The following is a 25,012-nucleotide window of genomic DNA, read 5'->3' on the forward strand; positions in this document are numbered from 1 at the left end:
TCTACCCTCTGTGTGCTGAAGTAGCAGAGGAGACTGAAGCACCTCAGAAATGCCAGGTAACGTTTCTAGGCTCATTCTCTCCAGACTGTTCAAATCTCTCCCTCATTGCTCTGAAAGATCTTCGACCAATCATTCAACCATACCTTTACTGCACCATTTTAGTACTATTCATGATGGGCGCGCAAGGAGAGAAAGAAGAAATGATGCACCAGATCTCCTCCGAGAATTCGAGTCTGGTTCTGATGAGGGTTACAATAAGGACGAAAGAAGGAACCAGAACCCCCAAAATCCTCCAGAGCCAATACCCAACAGACCATTGAGAGGAGAAAAACCACGCAACCCGTCCGAAAACCTTTTCCCCAGAAAATCCGAGCTCGGGTACGATAGTGATGATGATGGTGGTGGTCAAAGAATGAGAGGATCTCACCGTATTCCTCTTACCCAATTACAAAATAAACCCATGAGAGGAGGGAAGAGAGACGAGAAGTCCTATTCTGATCCTTTCACCCGGAAACTCGACTTTGGCGACACCCTCGATTTTGACGAAAAGATGAACCAAGCCAATGAAAATTCTCCTGTTCAATTCAATGAAAGATTCAAGAGAGGTGAGAAGACAGACAATCAACTCGAAAATAGTTTCCTTGAGAAGTTCAAGATTGGTGTAGACAAGAAGGAAGAGCCGCAACAAAATACTCCCAGCCTAACCTTCGAGAAGACTGAAGACAAAGCAGCATCCGACACACAAGTGACACAACCAGAAGATGCCGATGAGATTTTCAAGAAAATGAAGGAAACTGGCCTCATCCCAAATGCTGTGGCCATGCTTGACGGCCTCTGCAAGGATGGGCTAGTACCAGAAGCTATGAAGCTCTTTGGGTTAATGCGCGAGAAGGGTACCATCCCAGAAGTTGTAATTTACACGGCTGTGGTCGAGGGGTTCTGCAAGTCTCATAAGTTTGATGATGCCAAGAGGATTTTCAGGAAGATGCAGAACAATGGTATTTCTCCGAACGCATTCAGTTACGGGGTATTGGTTCAGGGACTATGTAAAGGGAGGAGGTTGGAGGATGCTGTTGAGTTCTGTGTCGAGATGTTGGAGGCTGGTCATTCTCCAAATGTGGTAACCTTTGCGGGCTTGGTTGATGGAATTTGTAAAGAAAAAGGACTGGAGGAAGCCGGAAACATTATTGGGAGGTTAAGGGAGAAAGCGTTCTTTGTTGATGAGAAGGCTGTCAAAGAGCATTTGGAGAAGAAGGGACCTTTCTCACCGATGGTGTGGGAAGCTATCTTTGGGAAGAAAATCTCACAAAAACCGTTCTAGATATACTTAGTTGAATGAAAGATTGTAAGTTCTAGTTTTTGACTCTCTTTTATTCAAACTGTTCGGCAATATGATTTGAGGTATAGCAAAGGAACATTTTCGCCCATATTGTTAACTTTCAGGATTGAAAATATTTGATTGAATTGCCATGGCTGTTTCATGTCAATGCCTTGCGTTTCTTTTCCCATGTCTCATTGATTCACTTTCAGTGCTTATTAACTTTGTAGATAAAAAAATCTGGTTTTGTCTCTCCTTTTAACCATTAGAAGCTTCTCAATTTCAGAAACTTGTTGCCAAATCTTATGGTTTTCCACTACTAGAAACCCATATACTGGGGCTACTGGTTGACTTCAGACCTTGTAATTGACCTGTTTGCAATTCGATTCCCTTGCCTAGCAGGCAAAGGTTCTAAATGGATTGCAACTCTCTCAAAAACTAGACGGAGAGGACTGGTGAATCACCAGTGAAGAGGAACATGATGTTTAGATTTGAATTGAACATGGCTAGAAGCATGAATAGTGAAGGTTGAGTTGAATTTGCTAGTATTGGAGCCACTGAAGGTTCTTTAAACAGCTTTTTCAGTATTGGAGCCACTGAAGGTTCTTTAAACAGCCTTTTCAGATAAGATGATATAGGTGATGCACTGGTGGTCCTGGCATTTTTTTCCCCATAGCCAATGCCCATATCACACACAACATAAGAATTTAAAATTACATAGTTGCCTATTTAAGGAATAAAACACAACAGCATTCATCGTCTTTCTTCTTTAAGAAGATTGGAATTATTTAACAATTGAAAAACCCGTTGCGATTTCCATAGACACCAGCCTTGAGGGTTTTGCTCTTGGGAACTTGATGAAGGCCATACCATAGATTGTGCCAAACTCTAGCACAGCCCAACTCAAATAAGCCTTTTCCAAACTCAAGTTGGTTATGTGGATTGTGTTTTGCCTCAACTCTATTTATAGCCATGTTTCCAGATTGTGCCACTCTCTAAAACTTCCAAATCAGGTTGTTACAGATGATAAAAGCCACTGATTTTGGGAATTTTATAGTTCTGTTAGGCTTTGACAAATCCCAACTCTTGTCAGTAAAATGCAATTTAACACCTCAGGGAAGAAATCTATTATCTTTTTCTCTTGAAACAAACTAACAGGCACATCTTATTTCTCTGATTTGATTACAAATGCAGTATACATTTGTTTATGATCCAGAATTAATAAGAATCAGTTTATGTCCAAAACTAAGTTTTTCAATACAAGATTCAATTAATTTCTGGATTAGAAAAAAATATGGAAAATAAAACTGAGTTCAGTATCACAGTATGTAGACCAGTGTTTTAGGTATTGGCGTCGATATCAATGCCCATGCCCGTTTCGGTCACCGCTGATACCTATACAGATCGTCTGCGATCCTTTAACCATAGTAAGTGGAAGAAATTCCTCTCTTTTTTCTTCTTGGTAGGGGAGGTGGTATGAGAGGAACTAATGATAGACAATATTTTTCCCCTTTTTTTTTTTTTTTGAAAAGACTAGGTTTGTTTGATTCATCTTATACTGTAGATTAATTCTTTATTTTCTTTTATTTTTATTTTTTTTCCTTTCTGTTGTTGGGCGATGATATTGGGTTCGGAAACAAGATTGTATCAGCCGTGGCTAATAGCCTGACGCCCATTTGGTCCCAGGTTAAGTTAGCTTGGGTCGGTGTGGAGTCAGCCCCAATAGTGTGATTGGCCCACGAAAAAAAATGTCCCAAAAATTCTTAAAAAATATGGGAAAAATTCATATTTATAGAAATTTTGAAAAAATAGAGTAGGTTTACCTTTTATTTTTATGGTTTTAAGATCCGACTATTTTTTTATTTTTTTTTTGTGATTTAAAGCTTGGAATATGAAAAACGCCCCAGAACCAAGTTTCAGCTCAAATGAGCAAGGGGAGTCCCAAAAATGAAATCTTCAAATACTTGAAAACTCCGAAATAGTTGCTATAAAGCTTCTCAAATCATCGTCTTCCTATAATTTGAAGATTGGAATATAAAAACTAGCCATAGACGATCTTACAAAAACTGGACGTTACAGAGAAGAGATCTTAAAAATATGCAGCGGGATCTTAAAAATATGCAATCAGAGATCATTGCTGCAATTCTCCATGGAATACACTCAATACCGGTTGCTCTTAGCTTGTTGGGAACTAGGGGTGCAAGTTTGGCCCTGACGGCCTGAGCCCGCCCTGAGCCCGAACAGGACCTAGGTTGAGATATCTTGGCTCTGAGGCAGGTCAGGGTTGGAATTCTGATCCTGAGTCAAGGCCGGGCCGGGCTAGGGCTGAGCCCTCGGACTGAGCCCGGCCTGACCCAACCCGACCCTCTCTTCTCTTCATGTTCTTTCTTTTTTTTTTTTTTTTTTTGTTTCTTTTCCTTCTTCTTTTCAGTCTGGCCAGCTCATACATCTTCTTTCTCTCCAATGGTCAGGGTCAGCCCGGTCCAACCCTGAAGGCGGGTCAGGGTTGGATTTTTCTGGTCCTGAGTCAGGGCCGGGCTGGGCTTGGTCCCCGTTAAGGGGAATCAAGGTTGGGCTGGGGTTTTAAAAAGCCCGGCCCAACCCTACCCTGTTGCAGCCCAATTGGGAAGTATTAGGGATGCAAATTTGGCCCTTTAAGCTGCAGCCCATTGAAAGCCCACTCAAAATTTTCAGGACTTGAGTACATGGAACGGGCTTGAGATTGAATTTCCAAGTCTGAATCTGGGCCATGTCGTGCCTGGGCTGAGCCCAACTATGCCCTATATTTATATTCATGAAAATGATAAAAACAGGACCAAACCCGGCTTGGCCCGACCTTGGACAATCTGAATTATGAATTGCTCATCATAATTTCTGTTTAATATACAATATTAATTTATAATATCAAACATATACATATTTAGGTTTAAATTATCATTTTCATCTTATGTAAAAATATTAAAAATGGCAAAACAGAGGTAAGCCCCGGCCCGTACTTAGCCCAACAGGCATGGACATGGACTGAGATATCCCAACCTGACCTCGGGCCGGGCCGGGCTCAGCTGAGCCCTGGGTTAGCACTGGGTTTTCAAAAGCAAGCCCATCCCATGGATTTAGGTATGTATTGGCTGATATGATACCAATGGTATCCGTATAGTCCAACGGTAAAATGCCCTAAAAGTCGGTGATATCGGTATTTTTCATGGTAAAATGCTCCGATCTAACGTGATACAGTAGATTCGTATGAGTACCAGCAATACCGTACATTAAAAGAAAAAAAAAATCCAACCCTGACCCGCCCATCCTGGCCTGATTGTACCATCTTAAGTTTGGTGACGCATATGAAGGGGTGTGGATGGGTTCATTTTATATAAGATAAAACACACTTCTCACATAGGAATTTCAACCTGAAACTAAACTTGTTAAAAAGTGTGTTTGAAATTTATAGAATTGCAAGAATGCCATTTCATGATCATGAAATCTAGTTGCATGTATGTAATTTTCTCTATCATTCACACTCATTTTTAAGGCAATTTCCTTACTTGTTTGAGCTTGAAACTTCAAACTTCACAATTGATGTGGGATTGAGATTTTTGAGTCCCCAACATGATCCATATCTGCTAAATAGCAGGTGGTGAATTTTATTTCCTATACTCATTAAATTTTATTAAAAGCGAGAAGGTTTGCTATTACTTCCCACTAATTAGGGGGTGGGAAATTGATTAGACCAGCAGGATGTTTTAATGAGGAGACAATGTGTGAAGAGGAGGTGTGCACATTCGCATCGTGGCAATCTTTTTTCCCTTTTATCAAAATTATTTCAATTAGCCACGTACTTGACTGATGATTTAGTAAATTTTTCATAATTGGTCACTTGTCAAATTCGATAACTTATCTTAGTTGTATGAACCACCATATATGAGTTTTCTCACTGCATTTTTAAATGGTTTCTCTTGAGTTCACTTCTTTAACTCTTAATGTGGATATTAGATCGGTCTTCAAAAAAAAATACAACAACAAATCAATTTTATTCTAACTTAATGGGGTCGTCTTACCAAAAAAAAAAAAAATTTAATGGGGTCGGCTACATGGATCCAAGTAGAGATAAGATTCGGGGAGGGGAGGGGGGGAAGTGGTAAATAACATAGACGCAAACTCTAGGGCATCGACCCTTTTTAGCTACACACCACTTCTTAACTATCCAACATTCTGCTCTAGGGCTCGAAAAAGGATTTTAATACAATAATATCACAATATCATGATCTAACTAAATGGGATCGACCACATGGATCTTTGCTCTTCAATCAGTTCTATTTGAAATCATACCATGAACAAGGCCTAAGCTAAGCATGTCATATCTTTCTTTACCACTTCTCCTATGGTTAGCTTATGTCTAACCTTGGCTCTTTTGGTTCCCTCAATCTGAAACAGGACACTCCTCCGAACTGGAGTATCTGGAGGTCTTCGTTGTACATGGTCATACCACCTCAAACTACTTTTTCTAAGTTTTTCATGAATCGGAGCTACTCCCAACCCAACTCTAATATGCCCATTCCTTATTTTAGCCTTCCTAGTTAGATTTTCACACATCCATCATCCTCATCTCAGCAACACCAACTTTATCAATATGACACTTCTTCACAGTCTATCATTGCACATCGTACATCATAACTGCTCTAACGACAGTCCTCAATTCTGAGCCTTGGTCTGCCAATAAGGTTAGGGTATCTCAGTCCAAGTCCTGTTCGGACTCAAGGTGGGTTTGGGTTGACTGAGTAAAATTAAGTTGCACCCCTACGAGTCTCACAACTAAGATTTAATTTAAAAGGTTGATTCATTGAAGTGATTAAACGATTAACCTATTACGTACAGGTGTCTAGTTATGTTGCAGGACACCATTTCCAAGAGAATACCTTAATGCATCTTAGCCTGATAATAAACAACAAATTCCCATGATTGATGCTTAAGTAGGTTGGACGACTAAAGTCTATTAATATTTTCTACCTACAAACTTCGAGGATATATTTCATATCCCAGCGGTGCAGTTGGATGCATTAATCTTCGATCAATTCCTTTGGAGTCCAATGCGAAATCACTCTAATAAATTATTTGTAGATGACAAGTAGTGTCAAGTACCGTGTGATACTTACTTTTAATGACAATTAATTAAGGGCTGTCATTACAGAATAACCATGTGATCATCGAATAGAATTATAGAATTAACGCGGTTTATCAAGAAATCATATCCAAATAGCTCACGGCATCAGGTGGTTGGTGTTGTGCAGCCCACGAGCCACGTGGGCTGTGATAGTTTAATACAGTAGGATATTATATATATAAAGAGGAGGAGTTAAGTTAGGATTCATCCCCTCTGGCTCTCCCAAGAGAAGGCCCAGAGAGAGAGAGAGAGAGAGAGAGAGAGAGAGAAATCCTTATTATGAGAGTGGCGGGGAGCTGTTGGAAGATTCCCAGGCCGCTTTGATTGATATCTTTGTGATTTGGTCGGTTTCTTCGATTCCTTATAATTGAAGCAAGTCAAGTCAAACAACGTACCAGAATTGATCAAGTAATCACTAATATAGTCAGACTCCATTCCGGGCCTGGCCCGACCGGTCTTGGGTAATTGGGTTTGAATTCTTAATCTATTTTTTTTTATTTGAAAGGCTAGGACTTGGGTGTTAGCAATTGTAGCTTACATGTAGCGGTGTCAATTGGTCAGTTCAGTCGGGTTGAACTGGTTTTGTGTTGGTACTGGCCAATTGAAACCCAATACAAAACCAAAACGTTAAGCCAGAGTTTGTTTTGATTTTAGTCCGGTCTTTTTTCGAGTTGACTTAATCATTTTTCCCAAGTTCGGTTCGTTTCAATTTCAATTTTGGTCGGTCCAACTCTATTTCTGTTTCTATAAATTTCATGAGTCCAAATCACATTCGATTCAGATTTTTCTATCGATTGGACCAAGACTGAAAATTGATCGACACCCCTACTTACACGGTTTCCCCATGAAAACCATATAGTATGGATCATCCGTGTTGCACTGTGATTGGAGATTTAGAGTTCAGTTAGGATTCAGAATTTTTTCATTTTGGAGAGGATATGTAGGGGTATGGTTTATGATTTAAAAAAAAGAAGGATAAATTTCTGTGGGGGGGAGAGTGTGTGCCCTGCATCCAAACATCGTGTGGAGCGAAAATGATCACCCTATCCCCATGAAAGATGATAATAATCATCCTGTTGAGTCATCGCACGTGTTCCCATTGACCCCCCGCACCCCCAAGGGCCACGCTCCCTCTCATAGAACTCTTGCCCTTATGACCTTTATTTATTGCCGTTTATCATGTTTATATTATCTGAAAAAATTGTGGATTTCCTCGTTCCGTTTTGTTGGATACTTAGTTTTAATTAACAATATTTGACTATGGCTGGAATTCAACCAAATGCTAAAATACTGATTAAAATTTGCCGACCACCATGAGGCGACCGCTGTAGAATTGTAACGGTCAATAACAGTTTGAGGCTCCGCACCGTTATGACAGGTAGAATCTTCATTTGCATATCAAAAGAAGAGGGAGGGATCGAGGGAAGAGAGAAAATGGAGGAATTTCTTAATTCTTGGTTTTTAAGAGTATCTTTCTTGGATTTCCTCATTCCCTAAATATTGAAAATAGATTCGGTAAAGGACAGAGAACGGATTTATGGAAACTAAATGGAAAGTTAACCAAAGATTCTCCGTGCTTAAAATAAGGACAGAGAATTTGATCGGAAAAGGATGGAATTATATGGCGAGTAAAGGACAAAGCGTCAAATAAAAAGCACAAGAGAGTTGAACCTCACTGAGTAAACGAGTAAAATTAAGTGGTAACAGCAGTTACAGTTTTACCCATATCTATATCAAATCGACTGTCTCAGTTGATACATATCAGTATCGGAAAATTATCACCTCTAGTTTCTTACTTGCCCCAGTTCCTCCAATGCCTGTAATAAGGGGGGTTGATCTCACTCGGACAGAGTGTTCAAGCAGGGGTAGGATGGTCATTGTGCCCCCTTATTAGAGGCACTAACGAATTGAAAAGAATAAAGATCGGACGGATAGCAACGGAATGATTACTTTCGCTTAGAATTCACATAATAGATTAAGGAATAAATGATCTTCTATCTCTTTCATAAGATTTTAATTGAAAGGATACGATTCTTTGTTTTGTTTTATTATTTTTAAACTCTTGATTTCAAATCTAACTGTTCATGTAACATGCTAAATTAAACCATGACAAACAAGGTAATATGGTATGACCTAATTTAGTTTTCAAAATATTTCAATTGAAAAGGATGTGATTTGGCCATCAGGTTTTGTAGCATATTTAAACCCATGATATTGATTATGGTTGTTCATTTAGTATATTAAATCATGGAAACAAGATTTGTTTTTTTGATAACCAGAATTTCATTTAAACACGCAAGAATAGCGCAAGGTGTCTGACTTACATAAATCCGACAGAATCATGAAAACGAGATAGCATAATCTAGTTTGATAGTAGATTACCAAAAGCCTTAAAAAAAAAAACAATTGGAATGATACGATTTCACCACTTTATTTTAGTATTTTTAAACCTTTGATTTCAAAAATAACTATTCATTTAATACTTTAAACAACAAACACAATCATATACTTTGATATAAGACAAGGTCATTGATAGTTTTTCTGAAATATTGTAATTGGAAGGATTCAGTATAACCATAATGTTAGGATCAAGTTTCTTCACTCACGGTGAAAGAAGAATCCTCTCACCATAGCCATCTAAACCCTCTCATCGAACCTAAGACATGTATTTGTAATCATGAACAATAAGGTGTGGGAGTTAATGATGAACCTAAAATCCAATCTTATGATCATATCTGCGGTGGAGAAGGAACTCTTCCTAGGGTGAAGGAAAACTATGCCCTTTAGATAATGCCGAAAATGGAGAACATTAATATTAAGCCATCAAAATTTTCACAAGATTATAATGATATGGTTCGATTATCGTTTTTTAACATTTTTAATTAAACATTTTCTGTTTTAATCATGGATAAAAACTTCACATTTTAAATCATGAAAAACATAACGGTACAATACCATCATAAATTACTTAAAAAAAATGTGAGAAAGGATAAAATGGATGATTTCTATTCATCAAAAAAAAAAAAGAAAAAGGTTGATTTCAATGACAACGACCATTGTTCTAGTGAAGCTTATTGATTGTTGTGATTTAATGACGCTAAATGAACTACCAAGATCCAAATGAAATGTCTAAAAGATTGATTTTGATGGTTGAACTCTGTCCGTAAAATTGAAATCTTTCAAAAATTTCAATAATCTAACCTCAAGTCAAGTTGTACTATATATTTTTTATTATGTAAAATGCTAAATGAGTGGTCTTGATCTAAATCAAAATAAAAATAAAAAAACCAACATATGGTTAAAAAATATATTTATATTTTCAACAAGAATCTTTTAAAATCTTTTTATAAAAAAGAACGTACCTAGTGCACGAGGTTTCTGCCACTGCAGGGTTTGGAGAGGATCATAATGTACGCAGTCTTACCTTGCTTTCACAAAGAGGCTGTTTCCAACTTTTAAGAGCTTTTATAGTATGATATTAGAACATATTACACTATCATAATTCCCATGATTTAAATATTACATGAATGGATTTTCTTATTGGTGTCAATAGATTTGTATCTTTTTTTTTTTTTTTTTTTTTCTCTTTGTTTTATTTTCAAAAGTTATATAATGAAGTACTTAATGAGGGTAAAAAAAGGTTTTAAAAAATTTAAAAATTATTAAATGCAATTCTTATGTGAAATGATAGATTTACCCTCATTGAAAAAAATTACATTAAATGTTTTTGAAAATAAGACAGGCCAATTAAATGAATGTATCGAGTTTTAAACACACCTCTAGAGGTGACACTCCCTTACATGAATGACCATGGTCTAAATCAAAAGTATAAAATTTCTTAAAAATGATGGTTGAATAATATTCTTCAAATCACCATCTAAATTCCCTTATAAAAAAAAAGAATGTTTATCATCAATTAAACCAAAATTACTTGTTAACTATCATCGTCAGTGTTAAAACTCAAAAGATTTTTTTTTTTAAAAAATATTTATGAAAAAAAGCACAGAAGAAGTTGCTGTAATTTTTAATTCCAAATTCCTGCCAAATCAAAACATGCAACCATTGATGGTGAAAAGCCTGTTGTAAAATTATTTTTTTTGGTTGGGGGGGGGGGGTTGATCATATTTTTCTCCTTTTTATTCACATTTTTGCTGATTTTATAAAAAATACAAAAAAATAAAAAAGGCCATTGACATGGCCGTTTGAGTCTAGGGATGTAAACGGATCGGATTCGGATCTCGGATACGGATCGGATGTGATCGAGTCGGATATTCCCTGGTGAATACGGATACCTCTAAACGGATTCGGATGCGGATCGGATTCGGATTTTCGACCATCCGTTTACATCTCTCGCCTTGTGTAACCCGGACCTTTCTCCCCTAGCGGATACAATTCACTCTCAATCCATATCTCTTAGATCATGATTCTCTTTTCATCATATTCTAGAACTTATTTAATCTTCAAAAACCCTTGAAATCATTATTTACTTAATTTTTTATTATTAAGTATTCGGATTTTTTTCGGATGGATTTTAATCGGAGTATTGAATTATTTTCCGGATATCTCTAAACGAATACGGATGCGAATTCGGATTCGGATTTCGGTTATCCATTTACATCCGACAAGCACACTAGTGAAGAATTTCCACATAATTTTCTTTAGTAATTGAAAATGCAAAAAATTATATAATGTTAGGAGTATGGATATGGGGGCGGCGCCGACCGAAGATGGCGCGGAATTAGGAGTACGATAGGGACTTTCAGCCCAATTGTGTTTAAGAGTCAATTTTAATTAAATTTTAAATATAGCTCCCTGAGCTCCGTAGAATTCTCAATTCTCTTCTTTTTTTTTTTATATTTTTTATATTTTAATTAAATCCTTTAAAATAAAATATTTCCTCCCCTATCCCCCCCCCTAAAGTCAGAAACACTATTACTATTAGTCTACTACCATCGAACTTTGCTTTCATTCCAAAATAATTAAAATTTTAATTGAAAAAAAAAAAAAAACCTTTGCCTTAGTCCAAGAAATATTTCATTCCCATCTCTCTCAAAAGTCAGCAATGCCATTTTCCATTTTTGTTATTTTTCAGATGAATTAAAAAAAAAAAACGAGTTGGGGTTGACTTGAAAACACTATATAAAAGGGTAGCGAATGACCCTATTTCCAAAACCACCTTCTCGTCTCCAAGTCTTCTGCTCTCTCTCTTTCTCTCTCTCTCTCTCTCGCTAATTACTTTCCCTCCTCCTCAGAGAAGATTTTAGAAGAGAAAAAATGATCTGTTTGGGTTTGTCTCAATCGCGACTCAACGTTGCAGCCATTATCATCTACACATGTATTCTAATACCACTGCGTCAACTGAAGGAGTCTCTGCTGAGCTTATTTGGATTGTTGCGTACCCCCTGTACTGCTCAGCCAATAACGCTCACTGAGCCCTTCTACGTAGACTTGAACTGCTTAGAACTCGAAGGCATCAACCACCTCCACCACCACCAGATGGACGAGGATCTCCCACTTCCAATGGTGAGATTTGGGGAATTGGAGATCGAGCAAGAAGCAGAGGAAAACAGAGAAATGTGCTCGGTTTGCCTGGTGGAGTTCCAGAAAGAAGATGAAGTAACCCAACTCTCTAGGTGTGGACATGTGTTTCATCTCTGTTGTATTAGGAGCTGGGTTGACCGAAATCGCTTCACTTGCCCTCTCTGTCGCTCCTTCTTACTCAACATTAATTCCTTATAGCAATGGAATTGGACTAACCATATAACATATGTGGGTCTTTTAAATTTCCTGGTTTTCCTTTTGACTAGTAAATATTGATTGTGTTAGTAGTAGTAATACAAATATTCTAACATATGCTTTCTGTTGTTTTTATATATGGTGGAGGTTGTTACTTAATTACTGAGGAGATCTTCAATCACAGAGTTGTCAATTTTGTGTTATTAAGATTGATTCAATTCTCTATTAGTATTAGATGTCGCGTGGAAAGAGAGACAGAAAGAGAGAGAGAGAGAGAGAGAGAGAGAGAGAGATTCCTGAGATGGTTGACAAATCCACTACGCGTTCAAAAATGATGAAATAATCTTTACTAAATCTTTCATTTTTGGCGGTAATTAAACTAACGAATTGTTTATAAGAAGCTCGAGAAAGTTGACTTGTTTTAGCCTTGATGAGGATGATTATAACACGGGGCCGGTCTTCTTTTTATATTTCCCCCCCCCCCCCTTCTTTGTTTAATTACTTTATTCTCTGTGGGAATCTTTATTGAGAGTTCCATTCGTTATATCGTGGTTCCTAGAAAAACACAGAGTAGAAAGCAGAGGGAAGGAATTCCCATTTCCCTCTGCAACTCTGATGATCTTGTATTGTGAATGGGATATCATGTTGAGAATATTGAGAGCAGGCCCAGATTTTCAGTGAGAATTATTATTATTGGATGGGTCACTCACGCATGACATTTAATGAGTGATGCAAACAAGAACGAAATCGTAAACAACAATAACCCGCAAAGCAAAGACTTACATGGTTCAACAAGGTTGCTTACATCTAGGGGGAGACGAAATCTACATCACAATGAATATGAATGGAGAATAGATTACAGCCAATCGTCCTCACATCTCTCTCAGATTATAGAGAAAAATCATCAAACCACAAAAATTCAGTGAAATACTACATAAACACATATTACCATTTAATCCTTTGGCCCCTAGCTGTCCTAAGGCTTCTTTCCGGTTTTTCAAAATCAGTCCAAAATGCAAGAATGGAATACAAGACATCGTACCCCCAACAAAGAAAATCACATCTTGAGTTAGAGAGTAGTGTAGGATGTTATTCTCATATAGTGAAAAATTCTTTGATTTAAAAAAAAAAAAAAAAAAAAAGTAGATGTAGGTATTCATGTTGAATCATGGTAAATCCTTTCTTATATACGTATCATCATCGATCTTGAAGCTCAATCCCATTCCTTGACGCTTTCTATTTTTCTTCTTGGGGGCTGCATGTACTTTGGCTTTGGCCGGCCGGCCGGCCGGCGGTTCTGCCATTGTCTGTGGGAAGGGATCACAAATAACAAAACGGTGGGGAGACGGGGGTGCTAATCACAGATGGCAAATGGAAACAAAACAAATGATGTGATGTGTTGTTGCTTGGAGAGGGAACATTCACATAGGAACTAGAGGATGATCAAGTAAAACTGAGTAAAGGACCAAATTAAGGATTCGATTGGATTGTGATGGAACGAATAATCTTCGATCAAAGGGTAGGTTGGATGTCGTAGTCTTGACTTCAAAGTGGGGGAAAAAAATAAATAAATTGGTTGACGTGCTATGTTCGACTGATCGTACCTCTCACAAGTCAAAAGATGAGAAAGAAATCTCTCCCCAGTTCTCGACTTCTCATTATCTAATCTTCCCCTTCCCAAGTCTTCCCAAACTTTCTTTTTTTTGGGTTTTTGCAGTTTCTTCTTCTTCACGATTCAAAATGTGATTTGTGAATTTGGGCACTTGACGTGGGCAAAACACACCGATTGGCTGCTTCAATGGTTTTTCTGCAACAGAATATAATATACCTTAAAAACCATTAAAAGCCGAGAGGGATTCTTTTTCCAGTCTTCGAAAGATCTGTGGAGGATCCAACGTGATCGTCACGCCAACTATTTAAATCCACTCAAACCCAAAACGATTTGGAACGTGGAGTATTTGATGTTTGTTTAATTTCAGATATTACTCAAGTTGTGCTCTGCCTGCATTCTACTACTATTACTCATCACTCATTGGCATTGGCTCTGGCTCTCTCGAATCATAAAGAATCGCTCTGGTTCAAGTAGCTAGGCAGGAAGGGGATGAACAACGCAGTCGATTTTCATGGATTCCGATTCCGATTCAGTTGAAATAGGCCTGAACCCTAGAAATCAAGTATGAATCCACGATCGGTAGAAAAAAACCGATTCGGCGAAATCCAGGATCGAATCTCGATTCTTTAAACCAATACTAACCCTAACCCTATATCCAAGGATAACAGAAGCAGGTCAAGGCAGGTCTAAGCCTAGGGTGGTCCCCTTCTTTTGGTACCTTGTGGATGGATGAGCGCGTAAAGGACCAGACGGCCATGCGTACGACACGTACTGTGAGCCCCACCTCTTTACTGGTATGGAGTAACGTATTGCTGAAAGCAATGCATGTGGTCGCCTCCTACTGAAATATCTCGTTTGATATCAAATGGGATTTTTGTATCATTCATAATCTTGTAGTTCTTCTTGTTTATCAAAAAAACAAAAAAAAAAAATAACTGTAACTTCTTCTTCCTGGCCCCAACCATTGAAATTACACTTTTTGTGAAGCCATACTAAGAGCAGCAAGCAAATCCAGTTCGGGGTTGTAAATGATTCCACTTCTAGAGGATGGTGAAACCTCGATGAGGCAATGGCTGGCAGAGGAAGAAGGGAGAAATTCGAGAGGGAAGTGAATGCTTTTTTCCTCTTTTGAATCAAGGATAAATCTATCATTGCACATCGAAACTATATTAAATATTTGTATTAAAAAAGATTGTCCTTCATATCCGATGTTTCCACTATATTAACCTAAAGAGCAACAACAACTACAGGTTATGAGGTGACATGGCTCATGTAACAAATTTACTATTATTACATAAAAGAAAAAGTTTTTTGTTTGGACCGAGTTTCCCTCTACCCACAGATCCCATTCACCGAGGGGTATGAGAGGGCGGGAATAGATATCAAAAGGGTATTTTGGAACATACAAAAACCCTAGGAGGTGTTTGTAAACACTAGGATGGTGGGTGAATGGTCCTCTATGGGTGGAGGAAAACTTTATGCTTTTTGTTTTATCAAAAACCTAAAGGAGAAAGTTTATGTTGAAGGTCTAAAATATGCCTGTCCATTCTTCGTTCCTAAAGCTCCATTCAATTGCAATTATTGCCATTGTCCGAAGAGACTCCTCTTCACTCCTCTTCATCATGGGTGGAGGAAAATACGATCTTTTCCTTAATCAATAATCATTACTAGGAAATGACCCTCCGATAAAAAAATGACTGCTACCCACCTCATATGCATCACTATACTTTTGTACGATGCACTCCAACTCCAAGGACCAAGCTGCTGCTATCGAGTAGCAGGCTTGCCAAGAAATCTAAACGGCGGTTTAAATGCATGACTAGGGGTGCAACCAAGTCGGATTGGGTCAGGTCCTTAAAATTCCAACAAAACCCAAAGTTTTTTTTTTTTTTTGTTGACAAGTAGCCAAACCCTAAGTTCCCTTAACTAAGTCCAAGCCCAGCCTTGTGAGAATCAACCCAACCCAGCTCGACCTGATTGGACCTTGGTTGAGTCGGACTGGGCCAAGTTGGTTCTGGTTGACCCTTGCAGCCCATGTATATATATACAAGGTTGGGCCGGGCCAGACATAGATCAGGACTTTAGGCCTTGATCAGCCTGGTCCGACCATGTGCCTGAAGATGTTAGCTCTGACTCAATTCGTAGATTGAAAATCCCAAAACAGGCCTTGCTGGCTCAGTGCGGGTTCGGGTCACCACTCGCCAGGCCATACTTGCACGGTTGTACCCCCATGAGTGACGCTTCTTCCCATTCTTGTTCTGAATATTCTTCGAGCCATACTTTAACCAAGCATCGAAATCCCCTTTAGTTAGTAGTTCACGTTTGGTAACACTCCCAAGATCATTTTTCCCTACTCTTTATTCCATATGATACCAAAAATATGGAATAAAGCGTTTGGTAACCATGGATCATTTTTCTGACCCAAGAAATGAACCAAGTCCCAAAGTCATCCCAAGACAACTTTTACGACACTAACCCGTGTTTCTCACTCCCATGACCAGTTTCAAGAATCGTTGAACTGTGAAAACCCGATGAAATCCCGATAGAATACCCCGGCTTCCTATCTTCTCGAGACCTCTCTTCTGCAACCTCTCGGCACTGAAGAAGTAAAGGTCAAAGAGGCTTTTTCTCTCTTTGGCTCTTCAAACCAAAACACCAAACATGCTCCACCCTCTCTCTTGCGTTACCGCCATGCCCACCTTTTCTTCTCCTTCTTCTTCCTCACATTCTCAGAAATCCAACAAGAGAAATTCTTCCTCCTCAAATCATACTTCTTCTACATCTTCCGGTCCCTCTCCCAAATCCTTCCTTCTCTTCTTGTCTCCCATTCCGCTGCCTTTCAGGAGTCTCCTTTCCCCTACAATTTAGGGTTTCTAGTGTTTTTCACCGTTGCAGTTGCCTCCGTCGAGATCTGTTGCAGTTACAGGTCTAGAAAATGTGAGAATCCTGGTTGCAAGGTTATGAAGAATGCCGTGGAGTTCAACCTTCAGTTGCAAACAGAAGATTGCTTGAAATCTTCCTCAAAAGGAGATCGATAATCTGCCCTACAAAGCTGGGTTCTGAGGTGAATCCCGATTATGATAATCTGCCCTACCAAACATTAATAGTCTTATAATGTAAGAGGATCTTTTCACAGGTGACTAATTCAGTTACTGAGACTCGAAAGCTGTTTGCCTCTTGTAATATTATCCTTGTTATTGTAGTGAATATGAATCTCATGTAAGATTAGTCGGAGATGGAAACTTGGTGGTGTGTAACTTTGAAAACAGATTAACCTGATTGATGAACATGTTTTCCAATATTGGGCTAAATCCAATTGTAAAACCCAATTCAAAAATTGTAGACTGGGATTTTCATTGCAAGTGATTTATGCATTTGAGGAATCATCTTTCAATGAAGAAACAAGAAAAGATGATTTTGTTGAAAAACAGCGTTCTCAGAATGCTCGTTACCAAATGTAGCCTTAGAAATATGACACTTTTTGGTATCACGTGCCCAAATATAACTGCGGAGAAATGGCTTCCTTCACTTCACTTGCCCAGTGGTTCTGCTTTTCTAATTAATATAAAAAAAAATTGGCTCTCATTTCCATTTTCAACAAGGTTTGAGGAATCAGGTTTTGATTGACTGAATCAGCCAAAGGAAACAATTCAGAATGATACTTTTAGGGTTTTTTTATCAATTAAAATCCAATTCTTTCTCATTCGGAGTAAGAATTGATAACGATTCTGTTATCAATTCCCATTGCTCGAACCTTATGACAAAAATGCTACCATGATATATTATTATGTGCGCCTGAAACCCAATCACCAAGTCTGAAGAGGAATTTTTATTTACCATCCCCTCTTTTATGGGGTTCCCTATGACCATGATCCAATGTGCCATGTTTGTATCGAGAAATAAACCACACTCGCAGTCCTGTGTGTGTGAACAATATGAGGCAATGCATAGTTTGAACGAGGGATGGAAAGGATTTTACCTTTGCAGGGCCCAATCCTCTAGACCAAAAGTACCCGAAAGAACTTGTAAATGGGCTTTACTGTCTACTAAGTATATGAACTGATGATATGATAAACTAACTATTAGATAAATTGAAACCATTCCAATAGGTAATCTATTAAATTTAAGGCTCGTATCAACCATATGGCCTAACAATTGTTTGCGTTCACCACTGATTTTTTCACTGGTTCTTGTTGAATTCAGTTTTTAAACTTTTAATTTCTTTAACCTCTAGAACACACATGAGAATGACAAATTCGTCTACAATTTTGATTATGGATAGATGACATGGTTTGAGAACTGACCAAATTGCAATATAGCAATTATGGAAGGGCTGGATGTAATCTGTCCCAAATACGGGCATGCTGGAACACTACTTGCTACCAATTAGAACACATAGGATGGGATACTCAAATACCAGTATATCACAGAACTCGGCCAATTAAAATGCATATGATGAGGATACTCTACTATTTACTCACTAAGCAAGCATGCCACATGACCGCTGGACTCATATAAATGGCATGTCGTGGGAGAAGTTACAAAGGAAGTTCTTCCCTAGTAAGCCTGGACGTGCTTACTGCTGTCTGATGTGATACCTCCAAAGCCCAACACTATAAATGGTTGCTTCTCTATGCTGTACATGATCTACTGTCCGAATTTCCAGGTCGAGATCCTGTGAGATAAGTAGGACCAAAACCTTGTTCAGTGGTTCACCAAATCCTCTTAACCTAAATTATGGATAAAACCTGTGTAGTTAAGAAAAATCAGACGATCAATAGAAGAGAATGCTACCAATATCATATGATGCAAATAAAAACTGCAGTAGGTGTGAAGATCATTTGCAGTGCAAAGCAAGAGATACATGATATGCCACAACCATAATTCATCATAACCGTATGAACTGGATAAAGATATGTGATACCTGTCACTGCATGCAGGTAATGATGCAAGAAATAAGAGAAAAAATTCAACTTTTTGAAAAGAGTCTAGATTGAAAGGAAGCAATTAATTTGCACCTCTATGATTTAAAAAATGAAAGAGAACGAAAAAAATTCAACTTTTGAAAAGAGTCTAGATTGAAAGGAAGCTTTGCACCTCTAAAAGAAGTCCATGGACTGAACAAGCACTCCTTCGTCGTCCCATTGTACATCCTTTGCTTTTGGGTCTTTCCCAATTAGTTGAAGAGGCACATCTAAAGGTGGTGGGCTCTGCATGCAGTAGATACACGTCAAACAACAATCTTGGACAAGTCTGCTTATCCAACGAAGAAAACAGACCCAGCTTAATCTGAATTAGCAACTCCAAGTTTACTTTGAAGGCCCCAGAAATAGGGACCGAAACAACCAAACCAATCTTAAAAGGAAAAATGAGTTCAAATCAGTTTCAGAGAACGATGGGAAAAGTACCATGCAACGGATAAGAGGCCAATTAATTTCCCGGAAGAAAGGATGCTGTTTGATTTCATTTGCACCATTTGTTGATCCTAAACGGTTTGCAGGATCCCTATGCAATAATCCATGTATCAATTGCCTTGCCGCCAGGCTTACCTACAGAAGCATAATATTCAATCACAGAAGTGGGTTGTATTTAAACTCATCTCATTTTGGAAAGACTTCTAAAGAACTAAAAATATAAATCAATTATATAGTACAACATGATCAACTTATTAGAATCTCCAATATATAGTAAAACTATCATATGATAGAAGGAATTTCATCATAAAATCCCAAGCCAAACCGAGTTTCTTCAGTAAATATTATTGTTAATATACAGATTTTCTTTATGGTTTGAGAAGCTAGTAAATTACCGGAATGCTACTAGGAAATGTGAGATCTTTGCGCAGGATGTTGGCAAATGTTCTCTGCCTGTTCTTTCCCCTGAAAGGTGTGCGGCCATAAAGCATCTCGTACAACAAAATACCTGCATTTTGAATGCAAATGAAGTATAAAGCCCAACAAACATGGACTGGCTATGTTAAAGAGCAAGAAAGAGGGCAAAAGGTATTCAGATCAGAGGTATTCTGCCAAGTGTATAGAAGAAATGGAAGATCCAAACTGTCAATCTGACGAGGAAACCATGGTCATGTGTATGGTGCCCTCGTCTGAGGTGGCAGCATGCTGCCATGTGTATTATGAATTTCTGTATGGAAATTACAAATACCGAACCTTGAGTTCTCTTGGATTTTCTGAAAATTTTACATAAGCAAGGGTAACATGAATAAACGTGTACTCATTTCAGGCTATCTCTGCTGTCATGTGTACAGACAGGATCAAATGGATTTCAAACGCATTGCACCACGCCAGCAAATGTGGCCTCTATAAAGAATATCAGGTATTTAGATTGCTAAAGTCATCAACCAGCAGACCAAACAATCAAGTCCTATGCTGAGACAGTCCAAGCCCATGAACTATTGACTGGTCAATGGACTTCCAAAAGTACATCAATGAAATCTTCAACATGATATTATGAAGTCATGATATGCTTACCAAGAGCCCACCAATCAATAGCACTACTATGGCCTGCACCTGTAATAATTTCCTGAAATCAAAATTCTCTGTGAGAATTCTTAAGACAATCTAATGCAAATCATAATAAATACAATATGAGCATTAAGTTGCATAAACAGGTAGAAACTATGTCATATAATCATTGTAACTGACACGTAAATGAATACTGGAAAGATGCAGTGATTTATTTGATTGTATAACTTCTAATCATAACAGGCATGTAACTGAAGTACAAATATATTTCAATTAATTCAGCCACGTACATGTGGAAACCTGATTAAAATTTTGAGATGGGGGGAAAGAATACAATTGCACAGGGCAGAAAGTCACTTTGCAACCTGTATTTATTAATCAATTTTACATGACCAAACTACCCCTGCAATATGATGCAGATAACAAAGATGAACTACCGAGTGTGGAGTGTAAAAGTCCACCCTACCAGGAGGTCTTGGGTTCAAGCCTCCTGGTTCTCATCTTCCCTCTCTCCCCCATAGAATAGGTACCTAAAAAGATAAGATGAACTAGGAGCTACATTGTAGAGCCTTAATTGATCATTACTAACTATATTAGCAGACATCACAAATAATAAGTTCTTTCCAACTCTATGTCAGCTTCCACTAGTCATATTACTTTCTGAAAAATTTCTGCTAAAATAAAGTTCACTAGTCCAAAACTGAAAATGTACAAAACCAATTCCTTTTAACCAAGATTATAGCACTGAACAAATTAACGCCATGGACCATATATTAAAAATGTAAAATGCTAAGGAAATTAAATCCAACCTGGCAACAGTCTCATTCTATTTTATTGTTTCCCTTAAAAACAAATGGGCTGCATGGTGGAGAAAAACATCAAATACGACAAAGTCAGGAATAATTACCAGCAATCCAAGCCTTAAACTTCCAGCTTTACAGAACATTGAGGAATGCTAGACCTAAAATCTTTGAAAGTCTTGTGAGCATTAAATCTTTGCCAAACTAGTAGGAAGTTTGGGTGTTTCTGTTGAACATACAGGTTATGTGTTGGGTGGAGCACACAATAATTTAGGCGGTTTGAAGTGATGAGGTGGTTGTAGAAATAGATTATCTCTCACATTTATCATCCCATAACCGAATTAGTTTTTAGGTTTTTTTCTTTTTTTATTTTTTTTATTTATTTTTTTATATCTTTATATGAAGGAAAGGAAGAAGGGAAGGTGTGTTCATACAGAACTCCATTGAGAAAAACTCTTCTCGGCTCTGGCTTTTCGTGGGAGAAAGGGGAGAGATAAGAAAGAAGAAAAGGTACTCTCTTGTATTCCTTGTATTGGGTTGGGGCATGACGGTGTTCTCTCTGTCAAGGGAAGAAAGGGAAGGTATTTTGGCCTCTTTGTATTTGTCATGTAAGGATTTTGAGGTGAGGGTACTGTAATCTTGTGAATCCACTTTTTGTTTGGTGAGTTACTTTGTAATCCAAGAAGGGTTTGTTCTTGATGTTTTGGTAACCTCTAGTATTGTCTAGAGAGAAGATTGTGTAACTCCATTATTTATCATAGTGGAAGTTTCACCTGGACGAGGTCCCGTGGTTTTTCCCTTCCACCTTGGAATGGTTTTTTACGTTAAAATCAGTGTGTGCTTTTGTAGTTTGGGTTGATTTGTTTCAGTGTGTTCTTACTGTACACACATTTGGTTATCCTTGTGAATCTCCGTTAACTTTGCATACAGGTGAGAAAAGGGTTATTTTCCCCAACATTATGTAATACCAAAAGACGGACCATTATCCTTTTGTGCCCAACAAAAGTCCTGGATGGCAAGTGTCATTCCAGAAGTAAAGATTGCAAGCTAACATTTCTGCACAGAAGCCTGATCTACACTTTCACAGGTAGTTGTTCCTATTGTATAGAAACAACAGCTACAATAGAAGAGGGCATACGCAATATGTAATTGGTAAGATTACATAAAATGGTATGGATTTAGTAACTTTCTCCAACTTATTTGGATTCAAACACGCAACTCTCGATCCTTTGATCTGATTTGGAAAGCCATCTCCTTTGATGTCTCTTCCAAGCTCAGCCATATCCCTCTTCGTGCTATCAGAGACACCCCTAGAAATAGGCACATTGCAGTTTTTTGGGGTCTTGATCTGACCTCCCTTTTTATTGCCACCTCTGCGTAGGTCGGCTTTGTTTCTCCCCTCCCCCCTCTTCCCTTGTATATTCCTTTCTCTCTTTTCCCTGCCCCCCCCTGGGGTATGGTAATACATATTTATTCACCCAAAAAACTTAAACTGGAATATGATCATGGTATTGTTATGTTTTTACTCAATTTTTTGTCAGTTTTGTCATTTTGAAATAGCAATATAGTACCAGCATTGGTCAAACAAAACATAAAATGAAATCAAGCAAGAATTACTTCTGGATTCTCTTAGAAAAACATATATCAGTTTTTATGTGCTTGCAGAAATGTCTAACTGAATATACAGGTTAAAGGAGAAACATAGTTTCTGCAAACATTAAGGGTGAAAGAAAACTTTGTCATACAGGAGCGATGTACTCTTCGGTTCCAACAAATGAATTTGATTGCGTAGCAGGTTCTGCAACAAATGTTGGAGGTGGCCGACTCCTAGATCTTCTCTTCGTAGGCATTGAATTCTGTATAACCTGCCATAAAATAATTATAATTGGTCATACAACACATATACAAACAAACACATATCATCAATTCATATTTCTAGCCTCTGCTAGATATTCATCAAGGAAAAAGCTATTAAGACTCAAGTCTATGTACGCTTTTAGATGTTCAGGTGTAAAGAATGGAAGAAAAGGGAATGGATGCAAAGAGTGTGATGAAGTGATAGAAAATGTGGCTTAAAGAAGAAAGGAGTTATAACTTATAAGATACGAAAAAGGCTGTTCACAAGTTGAATGTTAACAAAGAGACGCTTGTTTCTGTTTAACAATCTAAACCAGAGGGTACCTAGTATCAACCCTAACTGATATACTATCAATTACCCATATTGTCACCGTCAAACAAGAAAGAAACAAGAAAAAGTAAATTAAGGGGGTCAAGAGGTTATAAGATTTGATTTTAAAAAAAAAAAAAAAGTCAGAATGGACAATATATCCCATGGAGAGAAATTACTCTCTCAAAGCCCAAGGTGGTACAGTTTCACATGGTACTGTTTTGGGTTTAAAAACATAAGGGATTTGACGACTAAGTGTCGCAAACAAATTTGTATTGAAAACTTTAAGCTTCATCGTAAAGTATGATAGAAAGAACAAGGTATTAGGAGATACAACAATTAAGAAAGGAAGAAACAGTGCACAAACAGCTCAAATTCACTCCACTATCAAAAAGTATCTAGCATGCATTATAAAACCCAAATTTTAAAAGATCCAATTAAACTTATTCATGAACCAGACTCCAAAAAAACCTAAATTAGAGCCAACTGACTAAACTACCTTAAAACTGTTGGCTACACCATTATGACTTAAACAACACCTCTTTCAGTCAAAACAAAATAAAATATACACAGGCAAAATTAAACATAAAGGGGACACAAGATAATACTAAAGATACAACTACCCTCCAACTTTTGGGATGTGAAAGAAATTAAAAAATGAATATATGATTAAAATATCGTTGGTGGGTCGATTCCCCATCAGCCCCCACTGTTCAAAGAAAGAAAAAGCTTGCCCATGATTTTAAAGGATAGAAACATGAAAGCTTCAAGATGCAGGCTATAGTTGAAAAATAAAATGAAAAAGTTACGAGGCCGGAAAGTTGAAACTAATTTCACTCCACTAAAAATCAGAGCTTGAAAGATGAAATCACTACAAGGAACTTCCACTCCAGATGATGTGCTTGTGGCTTTATTTTTAACCTTGTCATCGTTCAAAGAATGCTGCTTACAGTTGACTTCATACTATGCGTTGTGCTGCTTACAGTTGACTATTTACTATGCGTAATGCCATACAAGTGTCATTGAGTGTGGGAATTTTCTCCCAGCACATGGGACGTTCACATGAAGCACTTTTCTGTGATGCAGGACAAGTTTGGGAAACCACATCTTTCATCACCATCAGTTCTATTCCAGCCAAACAAGTATCATTTATTGGGGTTTACAGGCTGTTGTAGTTGAAAGAAATAATGGAAGGAACTTAAGAAATGAAAATGGGGGTTGAGAGAAATATGATAATCAAATAGGGATAGTTTGCTGTAGGTATAGGGTTTGAAAGAGAGGAGTGGACAGAAGAAGAAGATCATCTTGGAGTCACTCCATCTTGGCTTCACATCATGTGAATTGCATAGAGCCACTCATGCTTTCATTCCTTCCTTCCTTGCTTTTTTGATTGCTCATCTTCCATCTCCAAATACAGTCTTTTTAAACCCCCAGAATGGAAAAAAAAAGGAAACAACTCTGTAATAACTACTTTTCCAGCAATAACTACTCCATATTAACTACTTCTTCAGCAATAACTCCCTAATAACTCCCTTACAACATTAATACATAAAAATTCTGGTCCCAAATAAAAATACAACAAAATAATAAAAAATAACTACACATAATGAAGTGAGATGTGGCCGCATAAATCCTTGAGTGATGTCCTCATCGTTATGTTTTCTAAAATAAATTATTGCAAGGAAAATGATGAAGCCATAGAATTGAAGAATTCATTACAAGTAGCACTTCCAATATGG

General features: G+C 37.8%; 2 protein-coding genes across 6 annotated transcripts in view; one reads left to right on the forward strand and one right to left on the reverse strand.

Moving 5' to 3' along the window:
• Positions 1–49: 49 nt before the first annotated feature.
• LOC122661819 (pentatricopeptide repeat-containing protein At4g38150-like) lies at positions 50–1,487 on the forward strand. Its single transcript, XM_043857334.1, has one exon. It carries the CDS (start codon positions 50–52, stop codon positions 1,319–1,321), a length of 1,272 nt encoding a protein of 423 aa, XP_043713269.1. The 3' UTR covers positions 1,322–1,487.
• Positions 1,488–9,378: 7,891 nt separating this feature from the next.
• The window catches only part of LOC122662590 (phototropin-2-like), a 98,250-nt gene continuing 82,616 nt past the window's right edge, over positions 9,379–25,012 (reverse strand). For 3 of the 5 annotated variants that reach the window (XM_043858261.1, XM_043858258.1, XM_043858262.1), the window contains 6 exons: positions 22,852–22,971; positions 20,313–20,364; positions 19,634–19,746; positions 19,233–19,373; positions 18,922–19,034; positions 18,192–18,572 (listed from right to left, as the gene is read on the reverse strand). In XM_043858261.1, coding sequence (XP_043714196.1) covers positions 18,924–19,034; positions 19,233–19,373; positions 19,634–19,746; positions 20,313–20,364; positions 22,852–22,971 — 537 coding nt within the window. In that variant the 3' untranslated portion in view covers positions 18,192–18,572; positions 18,922–18,923. Of the gene's footprint in view, positions 9,392–18,191; positions 18,573–18,789; positions 18,843–18,921; positions 19,035–19,232; positions 19,374–19,633; positions 19,747–20,312; positions 20,365–22,851; positions 22,972–25,012 lie in introns of those variants that run through there. The other 2 variants (XM_043858259.1, XM_043858260.1) reach the window with 2 other exon arrangements.

This window comes from Telopea speciosissima, chromosome 5 (genome assembly GCF_018873765.1).
Source record: "Telopea speciosissima isolate NSW1024214 ecotype Mountain lineage chromosome 5, Tspe_v1, whole genome shotgun sequence".
In the NCBI taxonomy this organism is placed as follows: domain Eukaryota; kingdom Viridiplantae; phylum Streptophyta; class Magnoliopsida; order Proteales; family Proteaceae; genus Telopea; species Telopea speciosissima.